General features: G+C 40.5%; 1 protein-coding gene across 1 annotated transcript in view; it reads right to left on the bottom strand.

Moving 5' to 3' along the window:
* Positions 1 to 15,058, bottom strand: part of AGBL1 (AGBL carboxypeptidase 1) — a 789,011-nt gene that overhangs the window by 660,167 nt on the left and 113,786 nt on the right. The window contains exons 14-15 of the mRNA XM_047861651.1: positions 13,564 to 13,712; positions 12,009 to 12,096 (exon numbers count right to left, since the gene is read on the bottom strand). Coding sequence (XP_047717607.1) covers positions 12,009 to 12,096; positions 13,564 to 13,712 — 237 coding nt within the window. The remainder of the gene's footprint in view (positions 1 to 12,008; positions 12,097 to 13,563; positions 13,713 to 15,058) is intronic.

The raw sequence follows: 15,058 nt of genomic DNA on the forward strand, positions 1-15,058 counted from the left end.
AAAAGGTGTGAGGCTGTGTACGTTAGAGGGAGAAGCAGGCCGCAGGGAACTAAATAACGCAGAAACGGAAACCGTCCTTGCTTACTTTTATGGAAGGCGTGGAAAAAGGAGGCTGCCCTTTTATACCCTGCCCCGCCCCTTACCAAGAATCCCTTTTATTTTCTGACCTACTGGTCTGCAAGGCGGGTGGGAGAAGGGGATGAGATAGAGGAGGAGAGGGTATTCTGCGGTGGGGAGCAAATTAGTCAACTGTGCATAGGAGAAAATATTAGAATTTTTCCTTCAGTGTATTATGATCCAGATACTAAGAAAGAAACTCAGTCGTCTGAGGTTCAATACAGTGACAGACACTACTGTCCTTATGGCGTCCAAGTCAACTTTATGGGATGAATAGTTATAAAACCAATTTCAGTAGAGCAATCTTATCCATTCTTGTTTTCCAGGGCTGGAATATGAACACATTATATCTTACACCTACAGTTTCATGTGTCAGGATGGCTGTATGGGAAGAGTTCCACACTTCCTTCATTCTTTGACTTTTAACTTCTGGCAACGTAGTGAAGTTTGCAAAAGCCTACCTTAGATTTATAGATTATATTACCTAAATTAAACTAAACCTCACAATACAGACTATCAGGGTTTTTTTAATTCTGCTTAGAAGCCACAGATTGATAGCAATATTAAATTTTAAGCACCAAGGGCCCAAAATACGAGAGAATGGACATGGCCAGTACCTCGTAACTTTCCACACTAGCTCTTTCTCAAAGATTCTTATTTGTATAAAAACAAGCTAAAGACATCTGGGGAATTAATCAAAATCTTTTTAAAATCACGCCAAGGGCTACTGATAATAGTATTTTTCATGGTTAACCCTAAGGGTATAATATATTCCGAGTTATCAATAACATAAAGATACAAAAACTAGGGAGGAGCCAAGATGGCGGAACAGCATGGAAGTTGTTTGTGTGTCTCGCGTCCATGAAATACGGCCAGACCAACACTGAACCATCCTACACACCTAGAAAACGGATTGGAGGATTAACACAACAATCTGCACAACCAGAAGCACAGAATTCAGCAGGTATGTGGCATGGAGAGGTGAGTTTGGGGAGCAAGAAGCCGTGAAGGGTAGGGAACCGCTTTTTCAGGGGAGAGAGGATGGAGACTGGGGGGGGGGGGGGAGAATATGGGAAAAGCATCCCTCCACAAAAGCAGCTGGAGAGAAGGTGGAAAATTGGAAACAGCCGCAGGGACTAAACTAAAAAGGGAGAAAGAAGAAAGAAGAAATGAGAGGGTTTTAATTCCATTAAGACTGTAAACAAGGGGAGCGCAAAGGCTGCAACTCTGCAGCTCGATACCTGGCGGTGCTCTGGCGGGAAGGGCGAATCCCCAGGAACAGAGTGGGGTCCGGGAGGTTCTCGGGCCACACGGGGAAAAGCGGTTCCACTGCTGGAAGGACACTCAGTAGAGACTGTTGAAGCCACCCGGTCCCAGCAGACCCCAGAAAACGGCCACATTCGCTGCTGCTGGAACAAGGTCATTAAGGGGGGAGCCTGGTGCCAGGCGTGTGTTGTGATTTTCCATAACCCCTGAGACGGTGCTGCTACACTATCTTGCGAACTTTTTCTGGGGCAGCTGGCACCTGGCTGCAGTCTCGGGGCACCGGCAGCAGCAGGGTCTGGCAGGCGTTCCTGGGTGCAGCCGACATTCGGCCATTGCTCGGTGAGACCCTCCCGCAGAGGGGCGGACCGGGTCAAAGCCGCAGTCCTTCGGAAGTAAGGGGCCGGGGAAAACATGCCCCGTCTGAGACAAAACTCAGGAGAGAGGTACGGCATGGGGCCTGGTCACGGAGAGGGAAAAAGCGGGGAGTGGACAAGAGCTGAAGACAGAGGACGAGTGCACGATTGCTGAACGGAGAGAACAGACTGGGTGGCTGGGAGGAGGCATTTTCACTGCTCCAGCGCATGTGCATACGCATACGTAAGCGCACCTGAGAGCACGGCAACACTCCGCCCCAGTAGGCTAGCAGCGCCATCTAGTGGAGAGCGGAGCTGTTACACTGAGCCCCGCCCAACTGGGCGGACTTCGCTCTTGAAGAACACAAGTCTCACCGCCGGTTTAGTTTATGGACCATAAAGAGCTACATACACTGACTTCTAGGAGAAAATGAAGAAATTTCAGTCCTACTTCAATCTGTTAGCAAGTTCATCTACTCAATTTTCTTTCTTTTTTTTTACTATTTTCTTTTTCTCTTTTACAATTCTTTTCTTGAATACAGAAAGAGAAAAAATTCATTTTTATTTTCAATTTTTATTAAAAATATTTTTCTTTAATTTTTGTTACTATATTTTTTACTTTTGTGTAAATTTTTTCAAACTCTATTTTACTTCCATCAGTTTACTTTAGTGTACTTCAGTGTATTAAACTTTTCAAATTTTTAAATAATTTCTGGTTTTTTCCTTGCTTTTTTTTCTTCTTCGTTTTTCTTGAATGAAGAGAAAAACTTCATTTTTACATTCAATTTCTATTAAAAATATTTTTCTTAATTTTTATTACTATATTTTTTGCTTTTATGTAATTTTTTTCAAATTCTATTTTACTTGCATCATTTTATTTTAGTCTACTACAGTGTATTCACTTTTTTCAAATTTTCAAATGATTTCTTTTTTCTTTTTTTCTTTTTTTATCTTTTTTCTCTTTTTCATTTCTTTTTTCTTAAATACAGAAAAATAAAAAAATCATATTTATTTTTAATTTTTATTAAAAATATTTTTCTTTAATTTTTTCTACTATAGTCTTTACTTTTGTGTATATTTCTTCAAATTCTATTTTACCCTCATCATCTCATTTTAGTCTACTTCAGTGAATTCATTTTTTCAAATTCTCAAATGGTTTCCTTTTTTTCTTTCTTTTTTTATCTTTTTCTTTTTCATTTCTTTTCTTTTTTCTTGAATACAAAAAAAGACAAACTCATATTTATTTTTAATTTTTACTACAAATATTTTTCTTTAATTTTTTTCTGCTATATTCTTTACTTTTGTGTATATTTTTTCAAATTCTATTTTACCCCCATCATCTAATTTTAAGCTACTTCAGTGTATGCATTTTTTCAAATTCTCAACGATTTCCTTTTTTTTCTCCCCCCCCCCATTTTTTTTCTCTAATCTTTCAAACCACTTTCAACACCCAGACCAAAACACACCTAGGATCTAGCATCATCTATTGAATTTGTGTGTGTGTGTAATTTTTAATTTTAATATTTTTTTAATTTTAATTTTTTAATTTCAATTTATATACCTTATTAATCCCTTTTCTCCCTTCAAAATGACAAAACGAAGGAATTCACCCCAAAAGAAAAAGCACAAATGAACGACAGCCAAGGATTTAACCAACACAGATACAAGCGAGATGTCTGAACCAGAATTTAGAATCACAATAATAAGAATACTAGCTGGAGTCAAAAACAGATTAGAATCCCTTTCTGCAGAGATAAAAGAAGTAAAAAATAGCCAGAATGGAATTAAAAATGCTATAACTGAGCTGCAATCACAGATGGATGCAGCGGCGGCAAGGTTGGATGAGGCAGAACAGAGATTCAGTGATGTAGAAGACAAACTTATAGAGAATAACGAAGCAGAAAAAAATAGGGAGATTAAGGCAAAAGAGCACGATTTAAGAATTAGAGAAATAGGTGACACATTAAAAAGGAACAACAACAGAATCATAGGGGGTCCCAGAAGAGGAAGAGAGAGAAATAGGGGTAGAAGGGTTATGTGAGCAAATCATAGTGGAAAACTTTCCTAACCTGGGGAAAGACACAGACATCAAAATCTGGGAAGCACAGAGGACCCCCATTAGACTCAAAAAAAAAAAAAAAAACCACAACCATCAACAAGGCACATCATAGTCAAATTCACAAAATATTCACGCAAGGAGAGAATCATGAAAGCAGCAAAGCAAAAAAGTCCCTAACCTACAAGGGAAGACAGATCAGGTTTGCAGCAGACCTACCACAGAAACGTGGAAGGCCAGAAAGGAGTGGCAGGATATATTAAATGCGCTGAATCAGAAAAATATGTAGCCAAGAATTCTTTATCCAGCAAGGCTGTCACTCAAAATAGAAGGAGAGATAAAAAGTTTCCCAGACAAACAAAAAATACAGGAGTTTGTGACCACTTAACCACCCCTGCAAGAAATTTTAAGGGGGACTCTCTGAGGGGAGAAAAGATGAAAAAAAAAAAAAGAAAAAAGAAAAAGAAACCCAAACCAACAAATAAAGACCAAAAGCAACAAAGACTAGAAAGGACCAGAGAACACCACCAGAAACTCCAACTCTACAAGCAACATAATGGCAATAAATTCCTATCTTTCAGTACTCACTCTGAACGTCAATGGACTCAATGCTCCAATTAAAAGACATAGGGTAATAGAATGGATAAGAAAACAAGATCCATCTATATGCTGTTTGCATATGGTCAACAAAAGAAAGCCAGAGTAGCCATAGTTATATCAGACAATCTACACTTTAAAATAAAGACGGTAACAAGAGATGCAGAAGAGCATTATATCATAATTAAGGGGTCTATCCACCAAGAAAACCTAACAATTGTAAACATTTATGCACCAAATGTGCAGGAACCCAAATATATAAATCAATCAATCACAAACATAAAGAAACTCCTTGATAATAATAGTAGGAGATTTCAACACCCCACTCACAGCAATGGACAGATCATCTAATCGAAAAATCAACAAGGAAACAATGGCTGTGAATGACACACTGGACCAGATAGAATTAACAGATATATTTAGAACATTTCATCCTAAAGCAGCAGAATATACATTCTTCTCCAGTGCACATGGAACGATCTCCAGAATAGACCACATACTGGGACACAAATCAGCCCTCAGCAAGTACAAAAAGACTGAGATCATACCATGCATATTTTCAGTCCACAACACTATGAAACTCGAAATCAACCACAAGAAAAAATTTGGAAAGTTAACAAATACTTGGAGACTGAAGAACATCCTACTAAAGAATGAATCGGCTAACTAAGCAGTTAAAGAGGAAATTAAAACGTATGTGGAAGCCAATGAATATAACACCACAACCCAAAACCTCTGGGATGCAGCAAAGGTGGTCATAAAAGGAAAGTATATAGCAATCCAGGCCTTGCTAAAGAAGGAAGAAAGGTCTCAGATACACAACCTAACCTTATTCCTTAAAGAGCTGGAAAAAGAACAGCAAATAAAACCCAAAACCGGCAGAATACAGGAAATAATAAAGATTAGACTGGAAATTAATGCTATCGAAACAAACAAACAAACAAACAAAAAAGTAGAACAGATCAATGAAACCAGAGGCTGGTTCTTTGAAAGAATTAACAAAATTGATAAATCACTAGGCAGTTTGATCAAAAAGAAAAAGGAAAGGACCCAAATAAATAAAATCAAGAATGAAAGAGGAGAGATCACAACACAGCAGAAATACAAACAATAATATGCCAATAAAATGGGAAATCTGGAAGAAATGGACAAATTCCTAGAAACATATACACTACCAAAACTGAAACAGGAAGCAATAGAAAATTTGAACAGACCCATAACCAGTAAGTAAATCGAATTAGTAATCAAAACTCTCCCAAAAAACAAGAGTCCAGGCCCAAATAGCTTTCCAGGGGAATTCTACCAAACATTTAAGGAAGAGTTAACACCTATTCTCCTGAAGGTGTTCCAAAAAATAGAAATGGAAGGAAAACTTCCAAACTCTTTCTATGAAGGCAGCATTACCTTGATTCCAAAACCAGACAGAGACTCCACTAAAAAGGAGAACTCTAGACCAATTTTCCTGATGAACATGGATGCAAAAATCTTCAACAAGACATTAGCCAACCGGATCCAACTATACATTAAAAGAATTATTCACCACGACCAAGTGGGATTTATACCTGGGATGCAGGGCTGGTTCAATATCCACAAAACAATGAACGTGATGCATCACATCAATAAAAGAAAGGACAAGAACCATATGATCTTCTCAATAGATGCAGAGAAAGCACTTGACAAAATACAGCATCCTTCCTTGATAAAAACCCTCAAGAAAGTAGGGATAGAAGGAGCATACCTCGAGATCATAAAAGCCATATATGAATGACCCAACGCTAATATCATCCTCAATGGGGAAAAACTGAGAGCTAAGGTCAGGAATAAGACAGGGATATCCACTCTTGCCACTGTTATTCAACATAGTATTGGAAGTCTTAGCCTCTGCAATCAGACAACACAAAGAAATAAAAGGCATCCAAATCAGCCAGGAGGAGGTCAAACTTTCACTCTTTGCAGATGACATGATACTTTATAGGGAAAACCCAAAGGATTCCACCAAAAAAACTGCTAGAATTGATTCATGAATTCAGCAAAGTTGTAGGATATAAAATCAACGCACAGAAATCAGTTGCATTCCTATACACCAACAATGAAACGACAGAAAGAGAAATTAAGGAATCAATCCCATTTACAGTTGCACAAAAAACCATGAAATATCTAGGAATAAATCTAACCAAAGAGGTGAAAAATCTATACACTGAAAACTATAGAAAAGTTATGAAAGAAATTGAAGAAGACACAAAAAAATGGAAAAATATTCCATGCTCCTGGATAGGAAGAACAAACATTGTTAAAATGTCAATACTACCCAAAGCTATCTACATATTCAATGCAATTCCTATCAAAGTAACACCAGCATTCTTCACAGAGCTAGAACAAATAATCCTAAAATTTGTATGGAACCAGAAAAGGCCCCAAATAGCCAAAGAGATCTTGAAAAAGAAAATCAAAGCTGGAGGCATCACAATCCCAGACTTCAAGCTATACTACAAAGCTGTAATCATCAAGACAGTATGGTACAGGCACAAGAACACACACTGAGATCAATGGAACAGAATACAGAACCCAGAAATGGACCCACAAACATATGGCCAACTAATCTTTGACAAAGCAGGAAAGAATGTCTAATGGAATAAAGACAGTCTGTTCAACAAGTGGTGCTGGGAAAACTGGGCAGTGACATGCAGTAGAATGAACCTGGACCACTTTCTACACCATACACAAAAATAAACTCAAAATGGAAGAAAGACCTCAATGTAAGACAGGAAGCCATCAAAATCCTCGAGGAGAAAGCAGGCAAAAATCTCTCTGATCTTGCCCGCAGCAACTTCTTACTCAACATGTCTTCAGAGGCAAGGGAAACAAAAGCAAAAATGAACTACTGGGACCTCATCAAAATAAAAAGCTTCTGCACAGCAAAGGAAACAATCAGCAAAACTAAAAGGCAACCGACAGAATGGGAGAAGATATTTGCAAATGACATATCAGATAAAGGATTAGTATCCAAAATCTATAAAGAACTTATCAAACTCAACACCCAAAAAACAATCCAGTGAAGAAATGGGCAAAAGACATGAATAGACACTTCTCCAAGGAAGACATCCAGATGGCCAACCGACACATGAAAAAATGCTCAACATCACTCATCACCAGGGAAATACAAATCAAAACCACAATGAGATATCACCTTACACCTGTCAGAATGGCTAACATTAACAACTCAGGCAACAGCAGATGTTGGCAAGGATGCGGAGAAAGAGGATCTCTTTTGCATTGTTGGTGGCAATGCTGGTGCAGCCACTCTGGAAAACAGTATAGAGGTTCCTCAAAAAACTAAAAATAGAACTACCCTACGACCCACAAATTGCACTACTAGGCATTTATCCATGGGATACAGGTGTGCTGTTTCAAAGGGTCATGCACCCCAGTGTTTATAGCAGCACTATCAACAATAGCCAAAGTATGGAAAGAGCCCAAATGTCTATTGATGGATGAATGGATAAAAAAAATGTGGTATACACACACACACACACACACACACACACACACACACACACACACAATGGAGTATTACTCGGCAATCAAAAAGGATGAAATCTTTCCATTTGCAAGCACGTGGATGGAACTGGAGGGTATTATGCTAAGTGAAATTAGTCAGAGAAAGACAAAAATCATGACTTCACTCATATGAGGACTTAAAGAGACAAAACAGATGAAAATAAGGGAAGGGAACAAATATAAGAACAAAGGAAGGGAACAAAAATAAGGGAACAAAAATAATATAAAAACAGGGAGGGGGACAAAACAGAAGAGATTCATAAACATGGAGAACAAACTGAGGGTTACTGGAAGGGTTGTGGGAGGGTGGATGGGCTAAATGGGTAAAGGGCACTAAGGAATCTACTCCTGAAATCATTGTTGCACTATATACTAACTAATTTGGATGTAAATTCTAAAAAATGACAGATAATTTTTTTTTTAAAGATACAACAACTAGAGGGGCATCTGGGTGGCTCAGTTAAGCACCTGACTCTTGGTTTCAGCTCAGGTCGTGATCTCACAGTTTGTGGGTTCTGAACCCCACATCGGGCTCTGCACTGACAGCTCAGAGCCTGCTTGGGACTCTTTCTTTCTTCCTCTCTCTCTGCCTCCCCCCACCACCCACTTGCACGTGCGCCTACGCTCTCTATCTCCAAAATAAATAAACTAAAAAACTTTTAAAAAAATAATAAAGATATAACAACTAGGTAAACCTTTGCAGTTATTATTTGTTCCATCTTTTTTTTCGTCATTTACGATTTTAACTCTTTGCATGTCTTCCAACATACATAATATATTAGTATAGTAATGCATGCATAAGTGATTAAAATAATTTAGGAACAGATTTATATTACAAGTACATGCATGACTATATCTTATCAAAACAAGCAGGAGATCTCTTTCAAACTGATGACAACCAGACCCACAAGGCTGTTAGCCCATACTCTTCACTGATCACTGTTTTTGTCACTTTGTGAAGGAAATGAGTATCTCATTCCTTTCAAGTGTCTGTTTCTCCTCTACCCTTCCACATATGTACTCAGGTATAATAAGCACCCTAGGATCCCCTTTAGGACATCGCACTAAATCTAGGAACTTAATAGCATAATAGAAACAGAACTTCTGGGGTGCCTGGATGGCTCAGGCAGTTAAGTAGCTGACTCTTGATCTCAGCTCAGGTCATGATCTCAGTTCATGAGTTAGAGTCCTGCTTCAAGCTTTGTGCTGACAGTGTAGAGCCTGCTTGGGTTTCTGTCTCTCCTTCTCTCTGCCCCTCCCCTGCTCACTCTCTCTGTCTTTCTCTCTCAAAATAAATAAATAAACTTAAAAAAAAAAAGAAATAGGGGCGCCTGGGTGGCGCAGTCGGTTAAGCGTCCGACTTCAGCCAGGTCACGATCTCGCGGTCCGTGAGTTCGAGCCCCGCGTCAGGCTCTGGGCTGATGGCTCGGAGCCTGGAGCCTGTTTCCGATTCTGTGTCTCCCTCTCTCTCTGCCCCTACCCCGTTCATGCTGTCTCTCTCTCTGTCCCAAAAATAAATAAAAACGTTGAAAAAAAAATTAAAAAAAAAAAAAAAAAGAAATAGAACTTCTGAGTTTCTGATGACATTTTGGAAACATGGAGAAATAAGGAGGTAACGTTCTCTCAAAGTAATACACCAGAGAGAATAAAGGCAGGGGTGATGCAAACACATCATTGAGAGCAGATCAGCTCAAAGACATTGATGGGTAAAAAGGGAGAAACATGTTACATAATCCAAGGCATTCTACAATAGGGAGAGGTGTCCTGAGTTGTGGCTGAATAGAGACACACACATCTATCCTGTCATTAAATCCCATTATTGGAAATATGTTAACATAATGTGGTGAATAATTGTAAAACAAACTATGTTACAATGTAGCAATCTTATCCATTCATCTCTGTTGTATTCATGACTGCAATATGAAAAATGAATTACATTACACATTCATGGTTTTCATGGTACCCCTCTGTTGCTCTTTAATCACATAACAATTGTCTTGTTAATGAATCTAACTAACAGCTATTAACATTAATGTTGGCTTTCCTTTAGGCCAAGGCTGAGCTTTTGCATGTGTGGCTTCTTCCTCCCTCTCTCTCTGGCAGATGCTCAGTGCTCAGTCCCCACAAGCCTGCTCTTTATTCCCCGCCTCCCAGAGAAGCAGCCTCTGGGGAGAGTTCTTCTCCACTGGGAGAGAATACTGAATGTTGTGTTTGTCCAATCTCTTAACTAAGCTCCAGATCCAAGCAGGTGGCAAGCCAGATCTTTCATGTGTATTTAGCGTTACTATTTTCACAGGACACACCAAGGTTCAAATTTAGGTTTCCACTGTTTCTCCCTGCAGCTGTTGGCTTCTACCAACTGGAGATGAATTTTAGTCTAAACCTCTTTGGAACATATACAGATCCGGACAGTTGCTAGATATGTAGGCCAGGGAGTAATTGCCATATAGGTGAATGGAATACCAACAAAACTATAACATTTTGCTGTTATTCTAAAGAATATAATGAAAATATCACCCAGGTCCATATCCTAATACATCAAGGGTTGAAGATGGCCAACTCTTTTATTACAAATGTAAGTCACTTTTTTTATTACAAAAAAAAAAGTCTGTATTTTGTAGACTAGACTTATCGCTATGGTGATTTTTGCCTTTGTGTCTGATGGAGCAACACAATTCCTGACCTTTCCTATCTATCAGTGCTCCTGTCCTCAGTCTCAAAAGCCAAAAGGCATGAGAGGATACACTCTCTTTCTTTTTGATTATTAATAACAATACTAAACTCCAGAATGTCTGATAATACTCTTATAAGATCAGAAAGAGCTACAACTTGCTTTATCTAAGAAAACAAGTGCTAGCCTATCAGTTTTTACAAGAAGCTAGCAGTGAGCTAATAATTAATTACCTATTTCCTGCCTGTCCTAACAATTCCTCTCCTTCTTCTTTCTTATGAATTTGTATTTTACTTTCCATCAAAAGAAAATGCACAAATGAGCAATTCATGGCTTGGGAATCCATTTCTTTCATCAACAGATATGGATAATTTAGATTTCGTTACAACCTTGCAGAATAAATTGATGAAACTGGCTACTGATCAAGGGTTGACGATGAATTCTGCAAATGCTCCCTCTTTTGTTTTTTCCAAAACATCATCTTGCTGTGGAGGAGTAGTCCCTTAGGTGTATCTGTCACAGACCCACTCCCATCTACTTCAGAAAACTGAAGCACTGGCTGAGTAAGAACAGGCCAGAACATCTCAGAGTTTTTGTTCGCCGGGATACGTGGAAAGAGGTCAAGGTACTGAAGCTTGATGTACTAACCACAGGTTGAGTATGTACAAGTTCTAATGTACAACAACAAGGTCTAAGAGTTTCAATTTGTCTAAGTGAGGACAGGTGAGTTTTCTGAAAATCAAAAGATTTCTTGGGGTGCCTGGGTGGCTCAGTCAGTTAAGTATCTGACTCTTGGTTTCAGCTCAGGTCATGATCTCACCCTTCATCAGTTCAAGCCCCACATTGAGCTTTGTGCTGACAGCGCAGAGCCTGCTTGGGATTCTCTGTCTCCCTTTCTCTCTGCTCCTTCCCTGCTCACACACTCTCTCTCTCAAAAAGAAATAAATAAACATTTAAAAAATGATTTCTTGGGGCGCCTGGGTGGCGCAGTCGGTTAAGCGTCCGACTTCAGCCAGGTCACGATCTCGCGGTCCGTGAGTTCGAGCCCCGCGTCAGGCTCTGGGCTGATGGCTCGGAGCCTGGAGCCTGTTTCCGATTCTGTGTCTCCCTCTCTCTCTGCCCCTCCCCCGTTCATGCTCTGTCTCTCTCTGTCCCAAAAATAAATAAACGTTGAAAAAAAAAATTAAAAAAAAAAAAAAATGATTTCTTGGGTTCCACTGCCGGTGCCATTTAACATGCTTGCGCTTCTGAAGGGTATTTGCCATCGGAAGAGAGACAAGTGCAGCAGCCAAGCAGAGACGGCTGAGGTTTATAAGATCAACGTGAAGAGCAGGAAATTGAGGAAGAATGAAAGAGCAGAGGAAAGGAAGCTAGCAACACTGTGACTTACTTGTAATAGCAGATTTCATAGCCCATCCGTATCCAGGTGGGTCTGCCAAGAAGAGCCTCCTTCACAGAATACAGAGTTGGCTGCATTCCTGCATGGAACAAAGGCAGGATTAATCGCTGGGGAAAGAGGGAACGGAAAGAGGGTTGTGGTCCTCCGAATCATGGCCCTCCAAGATAGCCAGATCCTAACCCCTGGAACCCATGAATGGTACCTTGGATGGCAAAAGGGATTTCATAGATGTGATTAAATTAAAGATCTTGAGATGGGGAGATTATCCTGGTGGGCCCTAAATGCAATCATTTATGTCCTCATAAGAGGGAGGGAGAGGGAAGTTCGACTGCCCAGGAAAAGCCATGTGATTGAAGCAAGCAGAAAGAGACTGGGAGAGGCTATGCTATCGGCTTTAAAGGTGGAAGAAGGAGCCATAAGCCAAGGGATATGAGGAACTTAGCTCCAAAAGCTGGGGGGAGGGGTGCCTGGGTGGCTCAGTCAGTTGAGCGTCTGACTTCGGCTCAGGTTATGATCTCACGGTTTGTGGGTTCGAGCCCCGCGTCAGGCTCTGTGCCGACAGCTCAGAGCCTGGAGCCTGCTTCAGATTCTGTGTCTCCCTCTGCCTCTGCCCCTCCCCCACTTGTGCTCTATCTCTCTCTGTCTCTCAAAAATAAATAAATTTAAAAAAAAAAGCTGGGGGGAAAAAAAAGAAAATCCCCAAGATGCTCCAGAGGGAGAATGGCCTTTCTGGCACCTTGACTGTAGCCCAGTGAAACTGACTTTGGACTTCCGGACTCTGGAATTGTAAGAAAGTAAATCCGTCTTGTTTTAAGCCACCAAGTTTGTGACAATTTGTTACAGCAACCATACAGAGCAAATGCAAGAGTTGAGGTTCATATTTTCTCTTTCTATTTAAAAGAGTCTATTTAGTCAGTACAAAATAGAGGCGGTAACCTGTGTGCAGACATAGAGGTATGGGAACATTTATTCCTTACTCAAAGCCACTCAATAAATTAGGATATGACCTAGCACTAACACGCATAATTTTCCATTCCTGGAAATGTTCAAAATAAATGTGGGCTGCTAGTCAATTTGTCCCTTAAATCTCTCCTCCAAAATGGCCACAGGTATTCAGTAGAATTTGAACTTTCCCCATGTTTTCTTGGAGTTTAAAATCAGCGTTGTCCAATTGGATTGCACTGTTTTCCTGTCTGGGGCAAATAGGTCAGTATATTTGCTACTGTAGGATTTAGGCGATAGAGAGAAGGAATAGAGAGTGCTCAAGGACCTCAAAAAGTTCAGGGTGGGGCAAGGCAGTCAGGAAGGGGTGGAATATTGTGTATGGTGTTAACATGCCACAGCAGAGTGGAACTTCCAGACTGCCTTCCATGGTGGCTGTTTGCCATAAGATGGCCACCACCTTGCCACGTCTGGGACCAAAACATTCAGCCCAACTTCAAACCCTTTGGGAACCCAAAAAGAGCTTCCAGTAATAATCCAAACAACCAGCGGGGCATCATTCCTGGTGTTAGCCAGAAGACCTCTGTTCCCCAAGAGCTCATACCGTAATTAAACTGGCTGTTGGGCTTCTCACAGTTGATGACGTTGAAGCGGTACGGAACAGCAGCTCTCATGCCGCTCACCTTGAAGTAGAACCACTGTTGATGTTGGCTGCTATTCACATCAGCGTTGACCAGCAAGTCATATTCCAGCCTGCAAAGTCAGAAGCAAGATTGGAGGGCTAAGAGTCTTTGAGGTAACTTCCAACACTGAAGAGCCTACAAACGTCAGATTCTAGATGACAGATCTAAGACCCAGGATCTCAGCTGGCCAGTAAGTTACAACGATCATACTTACCTCACAATATCGGACACACTGGCTATAGAAATTTGGGGAGAGGAGGGGCGCCTGGGTGGCGCAGTCGGTTAAGCGTCCGACTTCAGCCAGGTCACGATCTCGCGGTCTGGGAGTTCGAGCCCCGCATCAGGCTCTGGGCTGATGGCTCGGAGCCTGGAGCCTGTTTCCGATTCTGTGTCTCCCTCTCTCTCTGCCCCTCCCCTGTTCATGCTCTGTCTCTCTCTGTCCCAAAAATAAATAAACGTTGAAAAAAAAATTTAAAAAAAAAAAAAGAAATTTGGGGAGAGGAGAGCAGGCTCGTGGTATTAAGAGAATCAATTATGCAACTGTAGCATATCTTTTTATTAAACTGTAATGGATTTTCTCTCCAGTAGGAAAAAATGCAAGTGCATGATACCCCAGAGAAAATTCAATCACATCTGGTTGGATATGTCATTATTATTTGATGCTACACATTACTTTTGAGCCTCAGTCTCCTCATATGGAAAATGGAAATAGTGTCTAAATTCGCAGTGCTGTTCTTAAAGATCAAGCGGAGAGTTGATGTAAACCCCCAGCAAAGCAACAAACGTGAATTAGACTAGGAAGGCAGGAGTTGTGTGTTCATTTTGTCCCTTTTTAACTGATTTAACTTACATGCAGTGAAGAGCACAAGTTTTAAGTGTAAGAATCAGTGAGTTTAAACAAATTCATCTGGACACTCCTGCTTGACAATTACCCAGATCAAGATACAGGCCATTTCCAGTACCCCCAGGAGACTCTTGTGTGGCCCCTCTCAGTCACTATCTGCAAGGGGAATCATTTTTTTTTGTGCTTTAGCAACAAAATTAACAATGCAGCTTGGACTTCAGCATTCTTACCGGTATAGTTCATTTTCCAAAATAGTATCACTCCATCCCCTTGGCATGTTCTTTGAGTTTCTCTTCTAGAAGGGATGATGTTTTTGCCCTGATCTGTTAATACTCTGCTGCTCTGGAACCCTGACCCCTGGCATTTGCAGTGAGACTTGTGGAGGGGTGGGGCTTTGCAGAATGCATAAAAGTAGGGCTATCTGATACAGGTCCACTGCCCATGCTGTCCTTCTAAGCATCTCAATCGAACCAAACCATCCAGCCCACCATACAATGAATGAAGCATAATCCACTGAGTGACATTCATGAGGACAAATTTGGAAAGATGATGACCCTCAAATTGTCTGCTAT

This window comes from Prionailurus viverrinus, chromosome B3, assembly GCF_022837055.1.
Source record: "Prionailurus viverrinus isolate Anna chromosome B3, UM_Priviv_1.0, whole genome shotgun sequence".
In the NCBI taxonomy this organism is placed as follows: Eukaryota; Metazoa; Chordata; class Mammalia; order Carnivora; family Felidae; genus Prionailurus; species Prionailurus viverrinus.